Source organism: Clupea harengus, chromosome 19, assembly GCF_900700415.2.
Source record: "Clupea harengus chromosome 19, Ch_v2.0.2, whole genome shotgun sequence".
NCBI classification, from domain to species: Eukaryota; Metazoa; Chordata; class Actinopteri; order Clupeiformes; family Clupeidae; genus Clupea; species Clupea harengus.
The window spans coordinates 9,872,677-9,900,467 of record NC_045170.1 but is presented as its reverse complement, the minus strand read 5'-3'; the positions used below and the strand labels follow the sequence as shown (position 1 = coordinate 9,900,467).

At 45.3% G+C, this 27,791-nt stretch overlaps 1 protein-coding gene across 1 annotated transcript in view; it reads right to left on the bottom strand.

Annotated features, from left to right (window-relative positions):
• LOC105904895 (solute carrier family 45 member 4) overlaps positions 1–26,562 on the bottom strand; it is a 54,596-nt gene extending 28,034 nt beyond the window's left edge. Inside the window, 3 exon segments of the mRNA XM_012832847.3 lie at positions 7,596–8,623; positions 24,526–24,637; positions 26,417–26,562. Of these exon segments, the coding sequence (XP_012688301.3) occupies positions 7,596–7,917 (322 nt within the window). The 5' untranslated portion in view covers positions 7,918–8,623; positions 24,526–24,637; positions 26,417–26,562.
• Between the last annotated feature and the right edge of the window lie 1,229 nt (positions 26,563–27,791).

Here is a 27,791-nt window from a genome sequence, read left to right as displayed (position 1 = left end):
CTAGAGCTAGGGACTGGCAACACACACACACACACACGTGTCTGTTTGCGTTAGGGCTGAACGATTAATTGCATTTGCGATTTAATCGCGATATGATAGAACGCGATTTTCTAACCGCAACGTTCGCGATTAAAAAACGTGGTCTAAAAAAAAAAAAAAAAAAAAAAAATTTTTTTTTTAAGATGGTAAATTTTGCACACAGTGTTTAAAAAGTGCATGCCTAGTGTTTATACTTAAAATTACTTTTTTTTAAATTACTTAAATGCACAGTGGCAAAGCCACCTATTTGTTGTTCTTGTTTCTGTAATAAAACAGTTAAATAAAAATGTAAAATGTGGGAAAGAATATTTTACACTAAATGTATCTAATATTGTGTTGGTCATATTTAAATCATTCATTACGTTTTGTTGGGGAAAAAAAGAGGATACAAAAAAAAAAAATCGCATATTAAATCGCAATCGCAATATTTTGGTAAAAAATCGCAATTAGATTATTTTCCCAAATCGTTCAGCCCTAGTTTGCGTGTGTGTTTATCTGGCAGCCCAGCACTGATACCAGTACACATGGTCAAAGCATCTGGAACATTTCCACACTCTATTTTCAATTCTCTACACACACACACACCTGTTTGTGTTTGAATATGGCGTCTTCTCTACACACAGACACACAGGTTTGTGTTTTAATATCAGGGGTGCAAACTCGTCAGCACCCCCCATCCCCCGTGGGCGACAGTGGTACGGGAGGTAGAGAAGTCGTTTAGTAATCAGAAGGTTGCTAGTTCGATTCCCTGTCGAAGCGTCCTTGAGCAAGACACTGAACCCCTAATTGCTCCTGATGTGCAGTGTGCCATCAGTGTAAATGTAAAATGTGTATACATCCTTGTAAGTCGCTTTGGATAAAAGCGTCTGCTAAATGACTAAATGTAAATGTAAATGTAAATCAGGGATGAAAAAGGTGACAACGATGCGAACCCCCTAGGAGGGTCCGAGGCATGCTCCCCGGGGAATATATTTTATATATAAGAACATTTTGCACATTTTAAAGTTCAATGCATCAATCTGGTGCACTTGACAACAAAATTATGAGGCTAGATCTATGAAGAACGTTGTGCTGTTGTAAACAATGTTGTGCTCTGGTAACAGTTTAATCATAAACAGTCCTGTGTTGAATGTTGCACGGGCACAGGCCAACCCAACCACCCAGCCCAATACCCTCCCGACCACCCACTCCAGTCCACTTCACCAAAGCACATTACGTCACAGATCTCCATCAGGTATTAAGCAAAAAAAGGGCCAACTATTGGAACAGAAAATCAACAGAGGCTGCATCAGGCATGGCCTAGCTTCTCCGTGTTCTTGAAAAACTGTGACGGTGGGAACACATATTCTTTTCCCTTTATCAGAATCATCAGAATCAGAATCAGAATCAGGTTTTATTGGCCAAGTAAGTTTGCACAAACAAGGAATTTGACTTGGTAAAGTGACTCTCAGTGTGCTTAGACAAAATATACAACACAATACAATACAATACAAACAGTGCAATGGACTAAGGAGTTTAAGAAAGTATGTACAAGGCGGAATGGCTATATACAGTAGCTGTGAAATGTTGCACAACAGTAGTGCAAAGAACAAGTGGAGAGTGCGAGAAGTGCAGGGATAAATATATAAATATAAATATATATGCTACAGTGGGTTAGTTGTTCAGTAGTGAGACGGCGAGGGGGAAGAAACTGTTTTTGTGTCTGGAGGTTTTGGCGAACAGTGATCTGTAGCGTCTAGCTTGTCAGGACAAGGCCTATTTGCACCTGACTCCTGCCTCTAGTTGAGCCACAGTAATGGCATCCTCCTCCTAAAATTCTCTCATTCAGAAAACAAACTGAAGTAGGAGAGTGGTAAGTTTGTTCAGTTGCAGTGAAGCGCCCGACAGTAGAAAGCGGGTCAGTGCTTCAGATTACATACCCATAAGGACGTGTGGTCAGGGGAGGCAGAGCCTCATGAAAAGTAAAAGTCATCATGAAAAGTAAAAAATAAATAATGATAAAATAAAATAAATATTAATATGTATCTACTGATCTGTGCTTTAAACAAAAATGTTGTATGATTCCGATCATTTTTATAATCAAAATCGCTGAATTTGACCATGTCCTGTTCAAACAGAGAGGCGACTCGCAAGGTGAGGCAGCAACGAGCTGCGCCGCATCTCAGATTGTGCAATCCCTCTTTCTCATTGTTTGTCATCACTGAAATATTTGTAGACACTTTTATTATATGTCGTTTGTATCCATAGAGTAGGTAATGTAATGTATTTCATGTATGTGAAGAAGCTATTTAGTCTTACTGATCTGTCCACTGTAAAACCACAGTGAAAAAACACATAGGGGAGGCAAACCTAAACTCTGCCTCAATGAAGGGGGCGTGCGAGACCCTGGAAAATGGACTTCCAATCCAGTGAAGTGATAAATACATAATAGGAGACCAATGCCAGAGCTAAAAGGTTAAACTCCGGACCAAACTCGGCTGACGGCCATGTCTTTTATGTGAATGTACATTTTTCGACGTTTTCACGCTTAGATTTTTCAAAAGTTAGAGAAAAAGACACTGTACTATCCGATAACACCGTTATTGTAACCAGCAAAAATGGTTGATGTGATTTGCGAGGCGTCTGTCAGCCAACTGTCTGACTTTAGCACGTTAGCCTACGTTAGATTGCATAACGTTATTGCAGAGTACCAACGTCACACCTTACCGTAAATGCCATCTTAAAAAGGCCGCTCGAAACCAACGCTTTCACCCGAAAGACATGTCTTGTGATACACCTGTCTATTACGGCATAACATGGGTTGGCCAAACGAACAAGCTTGAAAAAAAATATTCATGACAGCTTGCGTTCGCAGATTACTTGGAGAACCCCCCCCCCCCCTAAAAATATTTGTATTGCAGATCTACACGAATCACACAAATGACCTATTTTGGATCAAAAACGGCGAATCTCGCCGAAAGGTGACGAGTTTGCACCCCTGTAATATGGTGTCTTCTCTACGCCACCACTAAAACAGAACTTCAGATATAAATACTGTCCTGGAATGAAGGCCCATCAAACACACAACAGCACACAGTGCCCCGCCCCCACCCACCGCAGCACTGTGTTATGGTCCAGAACCATTCAGCTTCATATCCCCTCTGTGGGTAAAGCCTGTCTATAAAAAGACACAATACTCAAACTGGCCTTTGTTCATTCCGACCAAGGACACGGTGTGGGAAACTGAAATGTTCCTTTGCCAGGACCTTATTTTTAGGCTTTATATTACTCAAAGGATGAGTCTCTACTTGCCAATTAGCTGCTCTATACATAGGGACTTCTGCAATTAGAGAGTGCTGAGTTGACACTGTGATTTTAATCTTGTGCTTAGTCACAGTCTCTCTCACACACACACACGCACACGCATGCGCACAGACACACATGCACACACATGCAAACAGCCATCCCACCGCTCCCCTCCTCTGCTGGGATCTGGGGATGAGCTGCTGACCCCTCAGGAGAGTAAGGCCGTTACTTAGCATTTAATCCCAGCTCAGTCAGGTGACACAGAGAGAGGAACAGCAGAGAATGAGGAGAGAGAGAGAGAGAGAGAGAAGATGAGGAGAGAGAGAGAGAGAAATAGAGAATAAGGAAGCGAGAGAGAGAGAGAGAGAGAGAGAGGAACAGGAGAGGGTGAGAAGAGAGAGAGCGAGATACAGAGAGGAACAGGAGAGAGAGAGAGAGAGAGAGAGAGAGAGAGAGAGAGAGAGAGAGGAACAGGAGAGGATGTGGAGAGAGAGAGAGAGAGACACACACACACAGAGAAGAGCAGGAGAGGATAAGAAGAGAGAGAAAGAGAGTGCAAAAGAGAGAGCGTGAGAGAGAGAGAGAGAGAGAGAGAGAGAGAGAGAGAGAGAGAGAGAGAGAGAAAGAAACAGGAGTGGATGAGAAGAGAGAGAGAAAGAGAGCAAAAGAGAGAGCGTGAGAGAGGGAGAGAGAGAGAGAGAGAGACAGAGAGGAGCAGGAGGCGATAAGAAGAGAGAGAGAGAAAGAGAGAGCAAAAGAGAGAGCGTGAGAGAGAGAGGAACAAGAGAGGATGAGAAGAGAGAGAGAGAGAGAGAGAGAGAGAGAGAGAGAGAGACACACACAGAGAAGAGCAGGAGAGGATAGGAAGAGAGAGAGAGAGTAATAGTTATAATAATTATAGAGGCATCTCACAAGGCAGCAATTTAGGGAAAGTATTCTGTGGCATCCTGACCAATAGAATTCAAAAATGTATCCAGAACAACAATATAATAAATTCATCCCAGATTGGCTTTTCTCAAAACAACAGAACAACCGACCATGTATACACTTTGCACACACTCATAGAGGAACACGTACAAAATGTTAAAAAAGGTAAAATATTTGGCTGCTTTATTGACTTTAGCAAAGCTTTCGACTCAGTATGGCACGATGGACTTATGTTGAAATTAATTGATAGTGGAATTGGAGGCAAAACGTATGACATCATTAAAGATATGTATAAAAACAATAGATGCTGTGTAAAAATTCACAACAGACTAACAGATTATTTTGATCAGACAAAAGGAGTTCGACAAGGCTGTTGCTTAAGTCCAACCTTATTCAATATATATATTAATGATTTGGCCACAAAAATTGAAAGATCTTCGTCCCCAGGTCTTAAACTTCTAAATAAAGAAATTAAATGCCTGCTTTTTGCCGATGATCTCCTCCTACTCTCCCCGAGTCCAGAGGCGCTTCAGGAAAGTCTGAATATTATCAACGAATACAGTATAACATGGGCCTTCCAATTAACCTGGATAAATCCAAAATCATTGTATTCCAAAAAAGACATTCCAAACACAATAATTATTACAGCTTCACAATTGGCGAAGAAAAACTGGAACAAGTAAAAAAATATTGTTATTTAGGACTAACGATTTCTTCAACTGGACTTTTTGATGGAGCAATAACAGATCTAACGGAAAAGGCAAGAAAAACCTATTACATGCTCAGGAAATCACTACTAAAATATAACCCCCCCATAAAACTCTGGCTAAAACTTTTTGATTCAATACTGAAACCAATATTACTGTATGGGAGTGAAGTTTGGGGAACTAAATTTAAAAATAAATTGGACACATGGGACAAAAGCCACCCCGAACTATTCCACTTGGAATTCTGCAAAAATATACTGGGTGTAAACAGGAGTTGCCCTAACATAGCGTGTAGAGCAGAGTTGGGAAGATACCCACTCCTTCTAGACATACAAAAGAGAGCAGCAAAATTCTGGAACCATCTGCAAATAAGCAAACCAGACAGGCACCACCACACTGCTGCCCAACTGAGGGATGGACACCCAGAGAGAGACCCCTTCAACTACCTTGTCCAAAAACATGGGCTCAGCAAGAAAGACTTAAGCATTGCCTCAAAACTAAAACAGTTAAAAGAAAGCTGTATAGAAAATTACACTAACTGCTGGAAGAATCAAATGAAAGAATCCAGCAAGCTAAATGTATACAGAACATTAAAAAAAGGACTGCAAATTGGCACCATACTTAATCCAAATAAAAATTATAAACAAAGAATTCTATTAACAAAGTACAGGCTCAGCGACCATAGTCTTGCAGTAGAAAAGGGGCGACACAGACAATGCTGGGTGGCTCCCGAAGGGAGACTATGCGTCCACTGCAATATTAACGCTGTCGAAAATGAGCCTCATTTTCTGACGGAATGTACAAAATACCACAATATAAGAAGTGCATATTACAAACAATTTGAATACATCCACCCAGGTTTCATAAACCTAACGAACCAACAAAAACTACCATTCCTCCTGGGGGTAATAGAGACCTGTAACATTTTAGCCTCCGAATATGTGCAGTCCTGCCACATCCTCCGAGAGCAGGCCATACCACCAATAAACATACGCCTGAACTCAAAGTGTTTTTTTTTTTAATTTATTTATTTATTTATTTTTTGTATCTATTCTTATCTGTCTATGTTTTTTCTTTACGTAATTATTATAATTGTAATGTTTTTTATTTAAGCATTTTTATTTTATGTATTTTTATTTATTTTTTTATTATTTAATTAACTTATCTGTTCCTGTATTACCATTGTTGTTATTATTGTTGTTATTATTATTGTTCTTATTGTTTAAGTGCTTTGGCAACAGTGTACCATACATTCATGCCAATAAAGCCATTGAAAATTGAAAAATTGAAATTGAAATTGAGAGAGAGAAAGAGAGAGCAAAAGAGAGAGCAAAAGAGAGAGCAAAAGAGAGAGAGAGAGAGAGAGAGAGAAAGAGAGACACAGAGAGGAGCAGGAGACGATAAGAAGAGAGAGAGAGAGAAAGAGAGAGCAAAAGAGAGAGCGTGAGAGAGAGAGAGAGAGAGGAACAGGAGAGGATGAGAAGAGAGAGAGAGAGAGAGAGAGAGAGACACAGAGAGGAGCAGGAGACGATAAGAAGAGAGAGAGAGAAAGAGAGAGCAAAAGAGAGAGAGAGAGAGAGAGAGAGAGAGAGGAACAGGAGAGGATGAGAAGAGAGAGAGAGACACACACAGAGAAGAGCAGGAGAGGATAAGAAGAGAGAGAGAGAAAGAGAGAGCAAAAGAGAGAGCAAAAGAGAGAGCGTGAGAGAGAGAGAGCGAGAAACAGGAGTGGATGAGAAGAGAGAGAGAGAGAGAGAGAGAGAGAGAGAGAGAGAGAAAGAGAGCAAAAGAGAGAGAGAGAGAGAGAGAGAGAGAGAGTGAGAGAGAGACACAGAGAGGAGCAGGAGACGATAAGAAGAGAGAGAGAGAAAGAGAGAGCAAAAGAGAGAGCGTGAGAGAGAGAGAGAGGAACAGGAGAGGATGAGAAGAGAGAGAGAGGAACAGGAGAGGATGAGAAGAGAGAGAGAGAGAGAGAGAGAGAGAGAGAGAGAGAGAGAGAGAGAGAGAGAGAGAGAAGGCCTTTCACAATCTTCCTTTTTGTGCGAGTAGATCTGTGGCTCCTATCACCATGTGAAAAGAGGTGTATCCTGTACTCCCGTGTACTCCCAGATAATCAGATGTATCTGGGAGTTTTGCGGTCCTGTTACACAACCCCGGACAATCCTGGACATGTACCAAGTTTGGGGCCTGCCTGGAACCATTAGTTGCCATGGTGAATAAACCCCTGGGGGTGCTGGTGAGGGAACATATGTATTTCACACCTTGGGCCACCAGGTATTCTTATGTACTGTATATACAATTTGAGTGGGACAAAATTGGTCCTTTATACAGCCGCCACTGTTTCACTGCACTTCAGCCTAGGACTGGGCCCACATCCAGCCCAGGCATCCAACTCTGCTGTGCTTCATGTAGAGTGCAGATGACATTGAAAACCGGCTGAGAAAGGTCAGCTGCGGTGTGTGAAGCTTTTTTAGACTAACTTTCCATAAAGCCCATTTGCATCCATAGCCTCCTGTTAGGTTCCCTCTAAGGACTTTTGTTTTTTGGCTAGGCAAATGAGTTCATATATATGGGTTACTGAAAAAAAGATTAGCCTACATGAAATTAAGAACCAAGAAAACAGGAGAATGGTCTTACCTATTTGCAACAGGACGGGCGTGACTAGTGCCGTTTCCATGGCATAGCAGAACTCTCGTCCGAACATGACCGCCCCGTGCATGATCCACTTCCGAAGCGGAATGCGGTCTATAGAGCCCTCGCTCGGCGACTCCTCTTGGCCCTCCATGTCCTTGCCACCTCCTCCTCCAGATCGTCCTCCAGTTCCTCCACCTCCTCCTTTGCTACCATTTCCACCTTTGCCGTTCTCCAGTCCCCCGCTGGTTTTGGTGGGGACCACCACCACGCCCTGCACTTGCATTGCGTCGGCGTCAGTGTTCTGTGGCGCCATGGTCGCCGGCATGCACACGGCCAAGCCAAGGGTGCACCGTCAGGCCTCTTCAGCAGACAACCGAAGATGAAAAAGTGTTTTGTTTTTGTTTGTTTGTTTCGGAAAAAAGTAAAACTAAGAAAACTTACAAACAATGGTTTTCCTCGAGAACAAAACCTCCCTGTGTCATCCAATCGTCAATAGCGTCTTCTTCACTGCGTTACCAAGGGAATCCAACGATGAGTGAAAATAAAAAGGAGGGAAAAACTCTCAAAGATACATTCCTCGTGTGCTTTGACCTGTTTTGTTTTTGTTTGTTTGCTTCTTTTTTCAAGAATGCTCCACCAGCGTTGAGGGGTTATTTGGTATTGTGGCGTTCGCCTGGATATGGCTTTGTCATGAGGTCACTCCCTTTAAGCTTTAGCATGCATATGCATGTGTATGTGAGATATATATGTGTGTGTGTATGTATGGGTATGAGTGTGTGTTTGTGTTTGTGTGTGTGTGTGTGTGTGTGTGTGTGTGAGTGAGTGAGTGTGTGTGTGAGGGGGGGCAGGGTGGAGTGGGTATTTATTGTCTACTGGAATTAGTAAAAATCCATATAGATTGCCATTCAGTTAATACCAGTTTCATGATTTGTATGGAAGAAGTGCTGTAGCGGGAGGAGAGGTGGCGGGGCGGAGGGCAGGCTGCACAGGTGAAAGCTCCTCTGTGAATCCCCATCGAGCGGCCGATCAATCTGAAAGAGGGACGGTGAGGAAGAGATGGAGAGAGAGATAGAGAGAGGGAGAGAAATAGAGAGAGTTAGCATACATAATATATTAGCATAATGTATAGAATCGCATAGAGAGTTAGCATGTACTGTATACATGAACATAGAACAGGTCCTAGATTATTTTCATGAGATTGCTCTCAACAATTGCCACGTGATCACAAAGAACAAGGTCACACAGGTCAAGAGCACCAGCTGTTGTTGTTTCGCCCCCATATATTCTAAGCAGTTGAGCATGAGTGCATGTTTTTGTGTGTGTGTGTGTGTGTGTGTGTGTGTGTGTGTGTGTATATAAGTAAGTGTGAAAATATGTGTGTATGTTTGAATGTGTGTTCCCATTTCACCCAGAACATTCCTTGTTTGCAAAGGCATGAATAATGGTGCTTTTTAATTAAACAAGCCGTCAGTCGGGTTTCCTCGGGCCAACTCTGAACAAACAGTGGAATTAGCATGTTTCAGGGGATCGGCAACCCATTGAGAGATTAGCGCCCGGTCCAACAATGGACAAGCAGCACGTTTCCCTCAGAACACCTCCCCTGCGCCACCAAAGACTCTACACGTGGAGGTAATCTCACAAAAATCGCCCTAGTCTAATAAGCTCCTTATAAAAAATAAGGCCATAAAATGAAAGGGTGTGGGTGGGAGGGAGGGAGGGAGGGGGAGGGGGGAGGGTTGATTTCCACAGGCAATGATCAACAATGACATCCTCTCAAAGCTTTCGGGAAGAAAAGGCAAAAAAAACGTGCAGGACTTTTCCCCACACAGTTGTGTGTGTGTGCAGCGTGTAAAACACAGGAGACATTGTGTGGTCTTAACACTGTGGCCAACTCCTGGAGGGACCATGTCTACAGGGCTAATCCTGATGGGGACACTGCACATGAAAACCACTTGCTTACAGACATCAGCGAGAGAGAGAGAGCAGAGAGAGCAGAGAGGGCGAGAGAGAGAGAGAGCGAGAGAGAGCGAGAGAGAGCGAGAGAGAGCGAGAGAGAGCGCCTAAACTGATTCATGTCTTAATCAATATGGCGATCCTGACACCACCAAGTCTTGTGGGCGCTCCTGGAAGCTTATCGCCACCGATCATAAATCTACCTGGGCGGACAGCGCTACGCTTGTGTTGTGCTACACCTGATAAGAGCAGGTATCTCCTAGTTTGATAAAGATGGGTTTCACAGTCTACCTAACCAACATGTTGAATTTCAGTTTGAAAATAGATCTACATCAATAAATGTAATTATTCAGTGCAAAGACACTATTTTCCCCAAAGAAATGCACAACTTAGACTCAATTCCAAACAAATGGGTTGAGCCATGTCCAAATGTGAACACACAGAGGCACAGAAAAGACTGTGCAAACAAATAACCCAGAACTGTAGGCTGAGCAAAACACTGCTATTCTCTCTGCAACTGATTAACCACCCAGAGGTCAAAAGGTCAACCTCCTTATCTCACCGCTGATTGTTGGTCTAATCCTTGATCTCAGCCATCTGATAGGATGCATCAATTTGACAGGCAGCCCAACTCCAAATGATGCACAACGAGATGCAGGCCAGAGTGGGCCTTCAGAGGTTCCCAGCAGCCACACTTTCTCCTTCCCCGTGTACACACAACCTGCAAGAAGCTCCCCCCACCCAACAGCCAGCCATCCCCCGCCTCATCCCTTTCAGCCCGTCGCTCTCCATCTCTCAGCAGTACCTAAGGGCCCCATGAGTCACCTGCCGACAAGAACCTTCACAGAACAATCTAGAAGCCCGACGACAGACAGACAGCTAGCTGACCCGATCAGTCCGGGGGCATCTCTCCCTCTCTTTTTTTTCCATCGGGTACCATGACCCATTAGAGCTGAATGCACCAAGCGACCCTCTGTGTTGGCATCTTTCCTTACATAACAGCTGAAGGAACAGCACCCATATCCCCCCTCCCCCCCCCCCCATCGCCACGGTGATGAGGTGCAGAGGGGTGGGGGGGCGGCAGGTTATGTAACAGCTCACTGCTGGGACTTCTGGGGAGGCTGAGCAACAAAGCTCTGCTGGTGGGTGGGGGGGGGGGGGAGGGGGGGGTCTGTTGGGTAGCACGAACAAAGGGGTGAGGAGTGCTGCAGTGTCTAAGTGCGGAACAGGATGATCCACTTTCCTGCCGTTGTCCGTTTGTGTCACAATTCCACATATCATTTAACTGGCAGAGGATGAGTGTGAGACACAGTGTGGATGAAGTCGGGGTGGGGTATGGTTGTTGGGGCAAGACTGCATCAGCTGCCGCACAGGTATCCATATGAATGAGCCCGTAATGAATGCACTGTCAGGGGTTGCAGCCATCCTGTGTTGCCATTAACATGGCCCCTCATACATCATTTACAGCCCAAGAGGAGAGTGGATCAGCAGATGAGAGGAGAGAGAGAGCGAGAGAGAGAAAAGGAGAGAGAGAGAGAGAACATTATGGGAGTGAGAATAACACACTAGGCTTCTATCTTTCAGTGGCTCAATCACTTCTGCCCAGGATATGGTTTCAAATCGCCATTGCTTAATGCACGCACCAGAACGAAGAAGGGAAAACAGGCAGAGAGGGAGAGACACAATTAACTAGAGATGAAGAGAGGAAGGGTGAAAGAGAGGCACAATGTGGTGGCAAAGACACACCAAACATCTAGCCAAAGGAATTACAACTGTAGATCAATTTCCAGGCCGGACAGATCAATCAGTTTCAATCCTCAGCTCGGACACTGACACCGAGACTCTCGTAGGCAGTGAGGGAGAAACGAGAAGAAGAGATATGTCATCACAGGGCAAATATTTCCACTGCCACATTACCTCCCCCACCCCCAGCCCCAAGACCTCCTGCCAACAGCTAATCAGCCGAGGAAGCGGGAGAAGATGAACCCATCATGGAGCACTTTGCCAACAATTAACTGGTAGAAAAACAACAGCAAAAAGGAAAGCTACACACATATTTTCATTAGATGTTGATCATTGACCTGCAGGGATTGAGCGGTAGGAGAACAAGGCTAAGGCTAAGCTCACTCATAACAGCACTGACTTCGCCTTGCCAAACAAACGTGACCTTTCGCTTTCGCTCGCCACTTCGGTACCCAATTAATGGCCTTCTCCTGCAAACCTCACAGTGTCCTTTATAGGGAATCATTGATGAAGCTCTTTGTAGGTTTGAGAGACGGGTACCTGGACAACAGTAGAGAGGAGTCAATACCTCTGATAGGTCAAAGGTCCTTGAGACAATTGTATTGTTATGGTGCTATGTAAATAAAATTGAATTTAAACTGAATTGAAAGGTCAAAGAGACCCATGGCCATCAACAAGATGGGCCATTTCATCCCAGGAGCCCATGTGGAAATAAATGGATTTGAGGTATTTAGGTTTCAAATGCAATCCAGCTTTACATTGTAGAGGATGTTCATTCAATAGCCTACATAGATCCGATTATTGGCACAAAACATTGAGTTTGTTTGGTTTGTTTTTAGAACGTAGGCCTTATTGGGCTTACATAACTCCCCAGTCCCACTGCATTGCATTATGCTAAACGACTTGCAAAAGCGACAGGGAGACGACGACGACGACTTCTTTTTTTAAGGATATTAGACTCACAGTAGATTAGTCTGACCCTGTCTGTCTGGCAAGCCCACAAGAATGGTCCAAAAATCCAATGGAGGTCATAAGTGCAATTTCTTTGGCATTCCACAGACATAAATGCATGTGCCTGTGCACAACCAAATGACACACACACACACACACACACACACACACACACACACACACACACACACACACACACACACACACACACACACACACACACACACACACACACACACACACACACACACTCTTGGCCCCATTAATCATTCAGGATGAGAGTGAACTGAGGGGGATCTTAATCTGTCACTGATAAGAACGGCTTTCTTTCATTCTGCAGCCCAGAGGAAGCCCTGGATTTACTCAGTGTAAATAAGAGCTTGGAGTGTGCACCCTCCGATGTGCAAAAAAAATAATAATACACAATAAATATATAAATAAACTGCACAAAGACAGGAATGGCACCTTTTTCCCTTAGTCAATCCAACGGCCCATGACCACTTAAAACAGAGAGATAGAGCACTCCTTAAAGAACAGCTAATGACAGCTCCTTGCATCATCTCGATGCACAGCAAGACAGCACTTGGTTAGGCAGAAGGTCCCTGAATGCCTACGCCACCCTCTGGGTCTGTGCATTTCCCACAATGGTGAAACAGGAAACACCCTTCACTGATCGCAATGATAACACACACACACTCCGCTGGCCACAGAAACTGAAAAAGATGCCTAAATGGCATACCCAACCCAGAGGCTACAGGCTGTCAGAATTCAGATGCCTGAATAGGCAGAGCCATCAGCTGAGGCGTCGCCCCATGCATCCAACTGCACACACCAGTCACGTTACACGGCCGCACGTATCTTTCCCGCTCGACTCGCGCGAGGCAAGACCGTCTATGGCCACACAACAACATAACAGCGGCCCGAAGGGGAGGGTGGGAGAAGGAGAAGAAGTGTGGGAGAAGGGGCAACCACTCAAGTTCAAGGTCGCAAAGGAATTAGGGAGCTGCTTGTTCATGTTTCCACCTTGGGCCCTGGCTGTGCCAACACAGCACATAGAGGGACTCGGAGGGGGGGTGGGCAGCAGGGGGTGGCTATTTTAACGGCTGTTTGTTTACAGGGGCTTGAGTTGGATTGGATTACCTGTGCCTTGCCAATGATCCCAAACATGCAGACTACGCAATCACCCCACCCCCCCCAACCTCACCCTCAGGGACTAATCATCTCTCTATCGGTCAGGTTCTAACATGAATCTAACATGAGTACGTGTACGTGTGTGTGTGTGTGTGTGTGTGTAAGCTCCTAGCCAGCGACATCAATTTAGGCTGATCAACACATACTGGGAGAGGGGAAAAGGCAGATAGGGAACTGTCACTCAATGTTGATAGACATTTCAGATGTCTCCCAGCACCCAGCAACACAACTTGCATCTCGTTAAATTGAAGAAACGAAAAGGAATATAGACGGAAAATCATCGATCTATGACTCCATCTATGGTGTTGAGAAGCAACCACGGAGATGCCGCTTCGCTTCGTGTGTCCCTGGAGTCCAAGGGGATGTAGCTGATAGCCTCTGCAGTTAAACAAAGCTCTGCACAGAGCGTGAAGAAAACAACAATACGCTAAAAACAAGGTCTCTGTTTGTCAGTGTGTATAATGTGACATGCTCACGTTTCCCCCAACCAATCAGGAAAGTGAGGACCTGAAATCGAGAGCTGTGCATACTGAAACTGCATGCTCAAGCTGTAGGTTTTTTTTTTAGCTGTTCACACCTAAACATAAACAATCTAAGACCTGGAACTACTGTGAAGATAAAACGGTAACCAAAACCACACACACAAAAACTACATTTAGGACAGACCTCCTAGAACATTCCTAGCTAGTGCAAGAGTTACAGGTGCAGCTCAGACAAAACAAACAAGCCTAGCCGGGGTTAGCCACGGCTGTTGGCTTTGGCAACACTGGAAAAGGGGGTTGCGTGTTTTGAGTTTGTTTGTTTGTTTCTGTGTGTGTGCGTGTGTGCAGACAGACAACTGCAAAAGGCAGCATGGCTCAGTTTACCCAAATTAGAGGCAATATGGATTACACTCACCAGGGGTGTCAGAACTGCATCGGCAACTGCACAGGAGCTATCAGGTTTTACTTATGTACTTTCCAGGGGCTTGTCTAAGGCAGTAGGATGGACAAATATACAGAGAGAGCGAGAGAGAGAGGTTGATCTACGGCACAGGAGAGCAGGGTCACTGGCATATAGTAAACCAGCCATTTTGTAGTGCTGTTCGAATTCTCAACTGTAAACTTTATTCACTATACAGTGCATTTTAAACTTCCCACGTGCGCCCCAAGATGTAGTGTACAGACAATATACACTACCATTTCTCCAGTATAATTAATTCATTGCAAGAAAACAATCTGAATAGGTGATGAAACAAAAGCCAAATTAAACTTGGAAGATATAGGCTGCACTTTAGTTAAGAAGTTTAGTATTTGTTGCCTTTGCCAAGTTAGTGTTACCATGTTGCTAAGTTACCAACATGGAATGTTTTGGAATGTACTGTTCCTACATAGTATATATATATATATATATATATATAGTGAGGGAGTGGACATTCTGAACACAGCCTCAGTCCCTCGCTCTCCCTCTCTAATGGCTATTTGGGTCACCCTCCTCTCGTCTCCCACACATGTGACTGGCTGGAAAGCGAACCCTGGCTGCCTGTTTATCTATTTATTTGGCATTATTGATTAATCACGCTCAGCTGAGGCCTACCGCCGCGCTGGGCTCCCGCTGGCACGCTCTGTGTGGTATTTGACTTCGGCCAAAGTGAATTACAGCCACAGAGTTCAGTGCCCCTTCACCAGACCTGTGTGCACCGATCAGATCTGAGCGATGGCAAAACACATGCATGGTGGCAGGGCTGCTTGAGGATTGTTTTGATTTGTGAAGCTCTGTATAGTAGGCTAGTCGATGCTAGAGTCATGTTTGAGAAATCCATCCATCGCTCACAAAAACTACTTTTTGACATTGCTACTCATTACCATATTTCTATTCCGTCTCCCCCAAACGTCTACAAAACGTGCGATTTGCATTTAAAACAATGGCATAAATATGTGCAAGTTGGAGGCTGGATCTCTAATGGGTCACCTTGTTTTCAGCCAATGAAAAAAAAAAAAAAAAAAATCTTCCACCATTCACCATTTATACCTGTGGCATTAACACAAAAACTCTTGAGTACTCTGCAAGACCCTTATGCTCTGCATCACGCAGTAGCAGAGCGGGGGCCAGAATCCTGTCTGGTCATGATGGAAACTCACCCGATCGTCTGATCCCTGCACTGTCCTACAAAGGCAAGACCTCTTATATCACTTGGGCCAGGCAAGGATGATCTAATAATAGCTGCTGTGATAAGGGTCGGATCAGCACTGGGCCATGCAGAGAGAGAGAGACAGAGACAGAGACAGAGACAGAGACAGAGACAGAGACAGAGACAGAGACAGAGAGAGAGAGAGACAGAGAGAGAGACAGAGAGAGAGACAGAGAGAGAGACAGAGAGAGAGAGAGAGAGAGAGAGAGAGAGAAACAACCTGAGTAACTGTCTTATTCTTGAGCCCCTCAAGCAGTGGTGGCCTGCTCTGACCTTGTCTCGCCACTAGATTTCTGGAGTCTACTCTGGCTTCCTTCACTCTCCTTCCCTCCGGCACACAAAGACCACTTTGTTTTAGCCTACTTTTCCCCCTACACCGTGTAGGCTAGGTTGTGACATTCTTTCACTATAGGGGAGGGAGGGAGGGAGGGAGAGGGGGGGGGGGAGAAAAAGCACAACACCCTTCCAGGAACGACTGTACCCTCCCCTCCACTCAGCTTTTTACAAGGTAACTCATTTCTTTTAGCATTTCAGAACAATTCACAATTGCTAGAATGCTTCCTGCCTTGATGAAAAAGCACCAACACATGACCAAGCACTGATCTGAGTGACTAGGGGGATGTAGTTGTGGGGGGGGTGTTGGAGGAGGTAGAGGGGTGGGGGTGCCACTGCTGCAGTCGTGCGGTGGGGGGGGGGGGGGGGGGGGGGGGGGGGTGTGATAGCAAAAGAGAACAAGAGGGAGGGAGGGAAGGGGTGATCGAGCAGGGTGGGAGGTGGGAGCCCACATGTGCACAAACGTGAGAGAGGAGGAAAGACAAATCCTTCCCACTCTTCCCCACTCCCTACCAGCTGCTGCTGCTGTTGCTTACAAAGCTCCGACTTCAGCCTCCTTTCCAGACCACATCAGCAGGTTTACCAGCCTAAGGTCAACCTCAACACAACAGGTCTTGTGATTCCTGAAGGGCCTCATACAATCAGACAGAGAAAGAAAGAAAGAAAGAAAGAAAGAAAGAGGCAAAAAGGGAGATGAGAAGTGAGAGAATGAGACAGTGGAAGAGACAGGGGGAGAGAGAGAGACTAACCGACAGAAAGACAGAGAAAAAGAGGAAGCAGAAGAGGGAATGCAGCCTCTGCAGATCCTCAGTGAGGGCCCGTGCTGGTAAGCCACCATTGGGTTGTGCACCTGACTCAGATCGAACGGACTCAGCTGAAAAAACAAACATGCCACTGAAGGCAACTTCCCAGGATGCAAGCCAACATATTTTCACCATTTCAAGAAGGCAACCCCCCTCTTTTTCAACAACCAAAAGCTGCTAGCCTACAGTACCTAGTCAATGGCGGTCGTGGTATAAGAGAGGGACGGTATAAGAGAGAGACTTGCCTAATCTGTTGTCAAATGTATTTATTTCCTCATTCCAATGCACTATCAATTTTGTTTTTAGATGTGTCATCTTTTAAAAAGTTTGATGAAGGCCTCAAGAATGGGGAAGAAAATCAAGAGCCTTGAGGCAGAGGCGACATGAATCACGAATGACAGAAGGGCGTTTCCAAACAGTCCCAGTCAAAACAATCCAGACTGGTCACATTATGTGACTAGAAGCGCTTGGGATGCATGTCTCCACAGTCCCTGGTAAACACACACAAGCGCACAAAAAAAAACATAAACATAAACAAAAACACACGCAAACACAAACAGCAGGGGTGTGACGTTGGCTACTGTACAAAATAAGAGTGGGGATCAAGTGTCTGGGGTTGTCAGAACGTCCTATGGCGCCCGCAGCACATGATGTGCCAGGTGGCGAGGCCAGCCAGGCGGTGGGCAGAGGTGTTGGTTTTGGCCCTGACCCAGTTTGCAGGCGTCAGGTTACCGCCCTGGGCTCCGGTTGCCCCTGCAGGCTCTCCATCTTGTCTACACTCAAAATCACTCTTGCCTATGTGTGTATTTTAAAAACTTAAGGTCACGACCGCAACCCCAGTTCTCTGTTGGTATACACGTCTGACATCCTGCAAGGGGCCACCTCCCTATATAATACGATGCCCAGGCAAGCCAACCTCAATGCCACGTGACCGTTCCAATCATACCAGTGAGTCTTGTGCCACAGACGAGTCCACACTATAAAAAAAATATGGCCGTAACATCAAGGCTGCAAAACCTCATTACCGTTGTTGGGGACGACCAGTAGGCGGCAGCACACACCTGAGCACCTGAAGAAGAAGACCAGCCAAACTGCATACTGTACATGAATGTCACAAAATGTACAGAAGTCTAAAGAAGTCTGGACAGGTTTTAGCAGAGACAGGCATGAATGAAACGCCTCGGGCCTGTCTTGGGATGGGCCAGCTCAACGCGGCAAATCTATAGTCTGGGCTTTGTCGCGGGTCGCTTTGGAATCCTGTTCCTGCTGGGCGGAGGGCATGCAAAGGACTTGCCTTCCCTCTTCCCCTCGCAGTGGCGTTGCATAGCGGCCATTGAGGGAGCCAAACAAGCCCAGATTCACTGCAACATCCAGGAACTAGACTCTCACAGTGTGAGAGGCCGGATAAGTTGAGCCAGCTTGCTCTTCTAGGCCTGGACCACAGTGGTGTAGGTGGAGAAATAGGTCATAGGTCACCCCACACATTTCATCCCACAGCTTGCTTGTTCGGGATTTTAGCCATCTTGTCCTGGAGCTCAGCCTGATACGCCATCAGCATAGACCACTCCACTCCAAGGGCCAACGGACCTGATCGCCATGGAGAACTTGAACCAGTCAGCCTTCAAGGGGACGCTTGGAGTAGACGATGCCATGAGGGCCCTCTGTCTAGGGTGGAGGTGCTGTGGCTCCAACGGCAGCTAGGACAGCCCACTCCCTTCCATGGCCATGCAGAGCAGGCTCAATGACGAGACAGGCACTCGGGGATCAAGGGGAGTAGCAGGGGGGGGGGGGGGGGGGCACTGTGGCGCAAGCAGTAGCCCCGACCATATACAGGCTTGAACGCCCACGGGGACACAGGTTCGAATCCGACCCGCTGTCATTTCCCAATCCCACTCCCCAACTCTTCTCTCCATCTCATTTCCTGTCCAAACCTTCACTGTCCTCTCATTAAAAAGGCAAAAAGCCCAAAAACAAATCCTTAAAAAAAGAAAAGGGGGAGTAGCAAGGGGAGTCTCTCCATACATTTCATCAAGGGTAAGCCCTTGCTTTTATGGCCATGGCCATGGATTGCCCAGCTTTTCGCCAGTGTCTTTACAGATTTACAGGCTCGTGACAGTAACTGGGGAGCCACCATCGTTGAGCCACCATGTAGCATCTGTACTTTGGTCACATGGGGCTTTAGGCATTGCTGCCCCCGTGTCGACGGAAGAAATGGATCACCGTCGTCGGACAACAGGTTGTTCCAACTCCGCCCCAGGGGGTCCATTCCACCCCTTGTGCAGGCAGCTCGGGGTCAGCATGCAGCGGAGGCGTTTTATCCCTCTGCTCAGCCCAGTCCGCACTGCAGGGTTTTGCTTTCCTGGGACTGACCACCAGGGCATGGTAAACTCCAGTTTTGCTGGTGTGTTGCTACCTAGCTTTGCAGATGAAGTGTCTTTAGCTTTGCTAATAGGAGTTCACTATGGCTAATGTTTAATGACAAGCCAGGAGAAGCTATTGTTCAGCGTAACTCTAGTTTGATAACTAGCCAGTTTGACTGAATTATAACCACTGCTTGGGGACAGACTGGTTAAAGATAGTTGTCGTTGTGGTAGTTGTTAAAGGCCGTGTCCAATACCGCCATGTAAGGAATCAGCTCTGCTGTGTGGACAATTAGAATAAAACGTAGGCAGCCATGACAAGAGGTTGCTTCTGAGCAGGAAGAGGTTGTTGATTGACATTCTGCCACTCTGGCATCGTATTATAAAGCAGACTGGCCCCTCCCGGACATCAGATGTGGCCAGCCAAACATGTCTGGTGTAGTGGTAGGGGGCCTAGTAGTGACATAACCCCATAGTGAACGAAAGAACCATGACCACATGAAGCTGGGAAGTAAATCATGAACCTAAGCACAGGAACACACGTGAGATCCAGTTTCTAACCAGTGGGATAGGCGAAAAAAAGGGAATGATTTCCTTTTAAAGTGTGCTTTTAAAGTGTGCTTTTAAAATGCCGTGGGCCCCTGTGGTAGGCATGTCAGCACGGGGCGAAACTGGGGACGTCAATGTTTGCCATCAATCAGCCAATCAGCCCCCGGAGACAGTGTAGACCTTCACATACAACCCGCCAATGCATTCTGCACGAACACCACAACAACCCTCACTGCACAAGCACAAGAAGACTGGCCCAAAACACATCCAAGCCAACAAACCTATCCCATGAAAATACAGCGTTTTGGAGAGACTGTAGTGACTACACCTCCACCCCTCCACCCCACCCCACCCCACCCCCAGTCCACTCAAACACTACTCCATAATTACAGTTCTGGTGGCGTGACTGCCATGACAGACAAACACAAAACAACTCCGGCTGAGGCTCCGCCCAGCTCACTGAGATGTTGCTTAGAACCTGCTGGAAAATTCCGCTGGCCTTCAGAGAGAAAGAGAGAGAGAAAGCTTGCTGTCAGACGCGTACATGACATGCTTGTGTTTCTGATAAGGGCTAAACCAAAATGCCTCACCAGGTTTGTCTCATACACACTCTAACTCTCCCTCACACACTCACTCACACACACACTCACGCACACACTCACGCACACACTCATGCACACACACACACACACTCATGCACACACACACACACACACACACACACACAAACACAGGGGAGAAAGCCCTTCCTGGACACATGCAGAGCACAAAGCAGCCTTTATGTCCCCCGAATTCATCTTCACCGATATTTATAAACCCAGTGAAAGGAGACTTTATGGAGTGGACAGTGTGCTTTGCTGACAGTGTGCTTTGCTGTAACCAAGATTAAGCATTCAAATAACTTCTGTACCACTCTACACTCGTTTGTGTATGTGTGTGTGTGTGTGTGTGTGTGTGTGTGTGTGTGTGTGTGTGTGTGTGTGTGTGTGTGTAGGTATTGTGCCGCCACAGTCCATATTCATGTGATGCAAATCAACGACCTCCGTTTATACCTGCGGCTCCCAGAGACACTAAGAACTTAAGCTTCGTGTTTTATGCAAACGTGTTCCCAGAGTTCTCCAGGCTAGCGTTCCCTCGTGCAGCCACAGATGCACGCTCACCTGTCACAGATAGGTTAAACGCGCTGGGCAAATTTAGCAGGCAGAGTTGCTGTTTAACCTGAAAAAAAAAAAACACAAAGTAACGACCGCAAAGTCTACTGATGGAAGGGCTCGAGCCTCATGTTTTCGGGCAAAAGTGGTTTGCTCATCAGCTGACACAAAATACAAAAATTGAAAGTAAGAAGTAGGACACATGGGTTTAGAGATTCACAACACGGACAACAAACCTTTTCCAGGTACCTGGCTGGTGCATACACCTCAATGAACTGCCCACAATTAGTATCTACTGATAATGTGGCAAATCTGGAAGATAGTCAATGCAACACAGATATTTCATGGTTAGAAATAAAGTGCCAAGCTGACAACACGAAGGGTGTGTCACAAAAAAAAAATATAGGCTTTTCAACCACCAAGTTTCGTAAACAAGTTGACTCCAAAGCTCTGAAAGCCATTATGGTTTTCAATTTCGATTACATCATTAAGAGCCAGCGTGGGAGACAGCTGCCTTAACCGTTTGAGGCAAGAGAACAAGAGATTGCTTGAGTCATCCATAATTAATATTTTAATCGTCTTTCTCCCAGGCATCACTGTTCAGTGAGCATTGGAGATCGATGTTTCATCTGTCCTGTATTCCTCAGGAGCAGTGATGCTTATCTCATGCGAAGAAAAGGCTAGGACCTTTTCACAGATGCACCACACACATAACCACAATACAAAAACCTACAGGCTAATCCTGAAACGAAAACATGTATACTTGCATTCACAGCCCAAAAGCACACCTATATTCCTCCAATTCAAATATTCATGGAAGAGAACCAACACATTACCAAAACAAACTCCAACTTGCCTTGTGATGTCACCCCGGTGTCAAACAGACAGGCCAACGCAGTCCAGAGGCAAACAGGGCAAACAGCGGTGATGGGACCCCAGCAGAGCCGAACGCAGGAGTGGCTGGGACCCCGGCAGATCCAGACGCAGGGGTGTGTTTGTCTGAGAGGAGCTTGCCTTGTACTAATGTTATTTTTGAGCCTCAGCCAAACTTTCTCCTAGAAACTGAGCAGCAAAAACTAAGCTAACAGAGTCTAAATGCACCTGGTGTCTTCCTTGGCCCGGGGGAGGGGGGGGGGGCGGGTATGGTTGTGTTGGTGGTGGGCTCACCGACCAATTTTCCAGGAAAGAATGATTTGAGCTTCAACCATACGGCATAAAATGAAGCCACTAACAATCAGCTTAGCCGTTAAACTGTTTGTCGTCACGTACTGACAATTTTGGCAGATGTGGAAAATAACCTTGTAGGACCAGAAGGCTTATCTATGACAGTTGCCTCCAGCGAGTTGATTGGCCGGGGGGGGGGGGGGGGGGGGGGGGTAAGATGACAAAAATGGGCTTTACAGAAAAACTGACAGCTAAACAAGAGTCACACAATCTTACCCAACGAAAACAAAGAGACTGGTTCTGCTGTCAGCAGAACCATTCACACCTTGCAAATAATTACATATAATTCTACATAAGTACTTGCTTAAGTCCTTGCATTACTGTCCTTTGAGTCTGTGACGATCCATACAAAAAAAGACACTCCTTGAAGTTGATTTTTTTGTCTCTCCGTTTCTTGTTGTCCAAAACAGTCATTTGCGGATTATAACACAAGTTCTCGATCCCCGCTTCTGTGCTGTGCAACTGGTACAGAGCAGAAGTCAGCCATAAAGGCAATGAGCTGAGCAGCAATCTATCTATCAGGACTGTCCAGCCACCCGTTTCAGATGCTGCATCCTGAAGATCTAGTCATGCATGCCAAGAGAAAGAGAGAGAGAGAGAGAGAGAGAGAGAGAGAGAGAGAGAGAGAGAGAGAGAGAGAGTGAGAGAGCCTGGCAGACAGAGAGAGAGAGAAAGAGAGACACTGGCAGAGAGAGAGAGAGACACTGGGAGAGAGAGAGAGAGAGAGAGAGAGAGAGTGAGAGAGAGCCTGGCAGACAGAGAGAGAGAGAAAGAGAGACACTGGCAGAGAGAGAGAGAGACACTGGGAGAGAGAGAGAGAGAGAGAGAGAAACTGGCAGAGAGAGAGAGAGAGAGAGAGAGAGACTGGCAGAGAGAGACTGGCAGAGAGAGAGAGAGAAAAAATAAATGAGAGACACAAAAACACATGCTTAGACCAAAGGAAATAAAGAGTGAGTGTGTGATGCAAAGTGCCCATAGAGAGGGAGGAATGAAGACCTGGGAGGTGAGCTCCTCAAAGGACTGGCCCTGCACAGCACACTATTATTAGCAGACATTTTGCATTATTGAGGGGCACTTTAAATATCATTACAGGCAGGAATAAGGAGAAAAGGCTTTGCAGTGGTGCCCCTAAAGATGCCTGCTGTGTTGTCGGGAGCTTCACTGTAAACTCCTGACATCAGTTTCAGTTCAGCAATTCCAAATTTCCTTCAGACTGCTGAGTCAGAGACATGGCAGTGCTCCGTGATGTCCTGCCTTGTTTACTGAATTCAATGGTATGGTGTTAGTAAACTGTAGTAAGTTTCGATTCAGGATATTTCCTTCAGACAAAAAAAAGCCAATGCCATCTATGAAAACTCAAGACATGATGTTAATGTATAATGGTTCTACTGGTCTTGAGTTTGTCTTTGGAATAGTACTAGGATGAGCCTACTTCTCTTTACAATATTTTGACAACACTGGATCAGTGCAAAGCCCATTATATTACCAGTATCTGTATTAATGATTGCATTAGTGCGGCCTGATCGTCACACACACACACACACACACACACAACACACACACACACTTTTCTTTTTTTAAAGGCTTTAGCTGTTTAGCCTGAAAAAGCCTAACAGCCGCCACAGCCGGTCAGCATGCACATCTTGTGAATCAGAAGGATTACGAGGTGCGGTGCGCCCGTCATCGAAGCGCTAAGGAAAAACATCCCCTTTTCCCATCACTCCTGAGGTCTACAGACAACCAGGAGTAGAGAGAGAAACAAACAGCCAGGGAAGATGGAAAGCTCAAAACAAAAAACAAAAAATAATAATAATAAAAAAAATGTCTCCGTTTTTAAAGACTTGGATTCATGATCAAGTGTTACACACTCAAACAGCAGCGCCCAGCGTAGTAGGACAGTGAAGGATTGATCCAAGGCAAATTGATTGATATGCAATCCATCTACTTGAAATGACATACACAGTAGTGTTATGGCTGTGGCACAGGCTGGTCCCTTTCGGGTTTCATTTCGAGGAACAGGGCCAGGAACAGTTTGCTGAATTAACAATACAGGGAGAACCTGCCTGACCAGAAAACAAAAATACCCCCCGGTTTCTGGTTTGCGCATGGCTAATGACTGTGCTCTTGGTCACACTGTCGACACGAGCAGCGGCCACAGCTTGGCCAATCAATAGACAAAACAGGGAAGTCACGGTTTCGTTTCATGACAATGAGCAGCCACGATGGGCAAAGATGGAGCCTTAGCCAGCAGGTCAAGGTCAAGGCTATGTGACTGCAGGAACGTGACATGGGAGCTTCGATGGGGGAGGCAAAGAAAACCAGCATCATTTTAACTGTCAGGGGATCAGACAATCATCTTCAGATCTGAAACCACAGTACAGACACTGCAAGATGTTTGCCACACAACACACACACACACACACACACACACACACACACACACACACACACACACACACACACACACACACACACACACACACACACACACACACACGGACTCACCAAAAGGCCTTGAAAGCTTCATAAATCTCTCCTGACTGCGTGCGACAGCAGTGCTTGTAAAGATGGGTGCGCTCGTGAGCCCGCTGGAACGACGCGGCAGCAGACTTGGCACCTGCGAAGGTCAAACAAGCAAGAGCGGTTAACACACTTCTGAAAAGCAAACAAGTGGCCGCTACGCAAGGCCCCTGGCATTTTTGGGCACTCTGCAGCAAAACATTTCCCTTTCTCTAACCCTCCCACCCCTCCTCCTGTTTTTCTGTATCTCCCTCACCCGACAACACCTCATAACATCATGATCATTAGAAATAATATTAATTTTAGTTGAGTAGCAATTATTGTTTACATTGGCAATTATGTTAACATCCATGTCAGAGGTTTGGGGCTAGAATGCAGTCCGTGGCAAAACTATATATGTATGAAAAAGCACATACAAATTCAGTTCAGTAACCTAATACCACAGTCTAGAATGTAATGACAATCATATTCAACCCTACCGCATTGAAGGACGATTGGCACGGACATGCAAATGTACAGATATGGTTAAGTCAATAGTTGTTTGTTGCGCACACACAAAAAGACTTTTACTTGACTGACAAATGTTTTTCGAGCCAATAGACTGCTCCTTACTTCAATGTTGCTTGCGATCTTACGGGGCAGGAGAGCGAGACTGTTTAATCAGTCCAAGACTGAAGTCTGGACCGCAGCCCGTATAGTGAGGAGGCGAAGACGTGTTTTTTTACGGTGTTGTTGCATTCATTATTTACCATATATACCATATATATATACAGGTACTTCCAGATAAAACTCAAATACCTCAGGAAATTGAAAAGGCGATACCCGAGGCAACTAAATAAACAGAAAGAAAAAAAAAAACTACAGTTTGTGCCGTTCGCTGATCATCTGGTCGAAATTCGTTACCGCTGCGTTGAAAATACACAAGTGCAGAGATTTGCCGTTCATGGTGCAAGTCTTCATTATTACCGTTAAGCTAATAGACTTGTTTTTATGACATGTGTCATCAGTTACATATATCGCAGCTGTCCCGTCAGGGAAAGATAAGGTTAGTCCACGAAAGCGAACACTATTGCATAACAACTCTCACATTAAATGAATTAACTAGATGGCAACGTGACTAACTAGGCTACTGTAAATTCAGACAGCTCACGTCTTTGTTTAAACACGCACTCTAATACAATTACTCAGCGAATAGCCCATATATGTAAACCTGTGCAAAAACCAGTGGCTATTACAAAATAAGTTCCAGTTGCATTTGGCCAAGGAGCAGTCCTTGAAAGACAAATGAGATTCAAGTTGACTGCTTGTTGTGTCACACAAATATCCTACCTGCCATCGCATGACCTGTCCTTGAAAACCCTCAAATAATCATGCCTGCAGCTATAGGCTACTTAAAAGATTCTTACACCGGGTCACATTTGAGCACTCGCTATTCGACAATTGGACGTTGCAATTGACTGTGCAGTGAAATTGCAATGCTCCACTCCGTGAACATTGACATTATGGTGCTGACAAGTGCAACACGGTCAGTGCTATATGCAGTCCCTAGTGTTGGATGTCGTTTCATCGACTTTTTGCAGGGCTTACTTGCTCCAGATATGTATCCAAGAAGACTAGCTGTCCGTATTGTAGAATATCCCTTGCACACTCCTACCTTGGGTCACACGCTCAATTTGTATTAAGAGCCATCAAGCTCCATGTCACATTTCTTAACTGACTAAAGCGAGGCAAGTGGACATTTTTTTAAATGCAAGTTCTCATCGCATAGCGTTGGTCCAGTCAAGTCAAGCGCTCGCAGCGAGCAACCTGAGATGCAACTGGTAACACAGAGGTCGACATTGCCAATGAAATTCGCAGAGACATCTGAAATGCTTACCCCGATACGTCTCTCCGCTGTACAAACAAACGGCTGTGAGACGGTAGTGGATGTGTTTTGGCGTTAAACTCCCCTGCAAGGTATTTTGTTTTGGTGCATTGACGGAATCCTCTGGGACGTCTTGCAGTCAAGCCAATGGTTTTAATACGCCTTTAAAGGGAATATCTGTCGGAAATAAGCAAACCGCTTCCGCTGACGGATGTAGTTAATTTAAATAAAGGGGCGGGATTTACATTTAAAGGTGAAGATACAAAGGCTCGCGCTCGAGAACTTGCAAGTTCTCTGGTGTGGCAAGCTATTCTGTGCGTGCCATTTCGTAGTATATGCAATAGCACTATTCTATGTGGGTTATTTTGTAGTACGTGTAATAACATTCGTGTGAACCATCTTCTTTTGTGTTTTTTTTATATCCATTGACATAGTTATTCTGTCAAGTTTGTTTCAGGGTAGTCTACTTACCCAAGGAGAGCATTGTATCTCAGTAGTATTAGTATTTAGTTAGTATTCTACTAACCAGTCCTCTTCTACACACTTCTATCATTTGTCATCTACTTCTCGAGGTTCATAACGTAACGTCTGAAGATATTGGTCACTCAAGTTCTTTTCCCATTTTAAAGATTTACCTCTACTTTTGTGATGATTATTGTAAAGGACCTTTCATTATTTTTCAAAAGAAAAACAAGAGAAAAGAATCAGCTAAAAACACAAATCTATTTTTCTTTTCTTTTTTCCTCTTTCTCCCTATCTAAAAGGACAATACACATGGCATGGCTATATGTAAATCAATTTGGGTGGGTTTCCTGGCAGGAGCAAAACAAATCTGAAATACAATTTAGCTCAGTGTGAAGTCAGTTTTCATTTTGAAACTAGTTCTGAGATCATAAATGTATGTGAGGGTGTTTCTCTAGGCCTATATGTGTGTGCGCATCTGTGTGTGGATAGGTATGTGTGCGCACATGCCACATGGGTTGTCAAGGGGGAGGAAAAACTCACCCAAGACATTGGGTATACGTTTCGTTTCCTGGTTCAATAGACATGCAAGCATAACAAACAGTGGGAAATACAACAAAAGACTTCCTGTTCGACAATAACTGCCATTTGGCCAAGTCAATCACACCATTTTCAGTACAAAGAGTCTGGAAGGCAGTCAGCCATCTCTGGCTATCTCCCATTGTGAAGGCAAACCAACTTCTTAAACCACAGTTTTATGTAAACTTGATAGCATGGAACGGGTTGCATTGTGCTAATTGCCACGGCGTTGAGAGACATTGATCAATAATATATAGAAGTATTGAAGGATAGAAAAATATCTGGACAAAAAAAAACATCATGAGCCCACGCCGTTTTTTCAGGCAGAGTGCATTGTAGTGTCTGT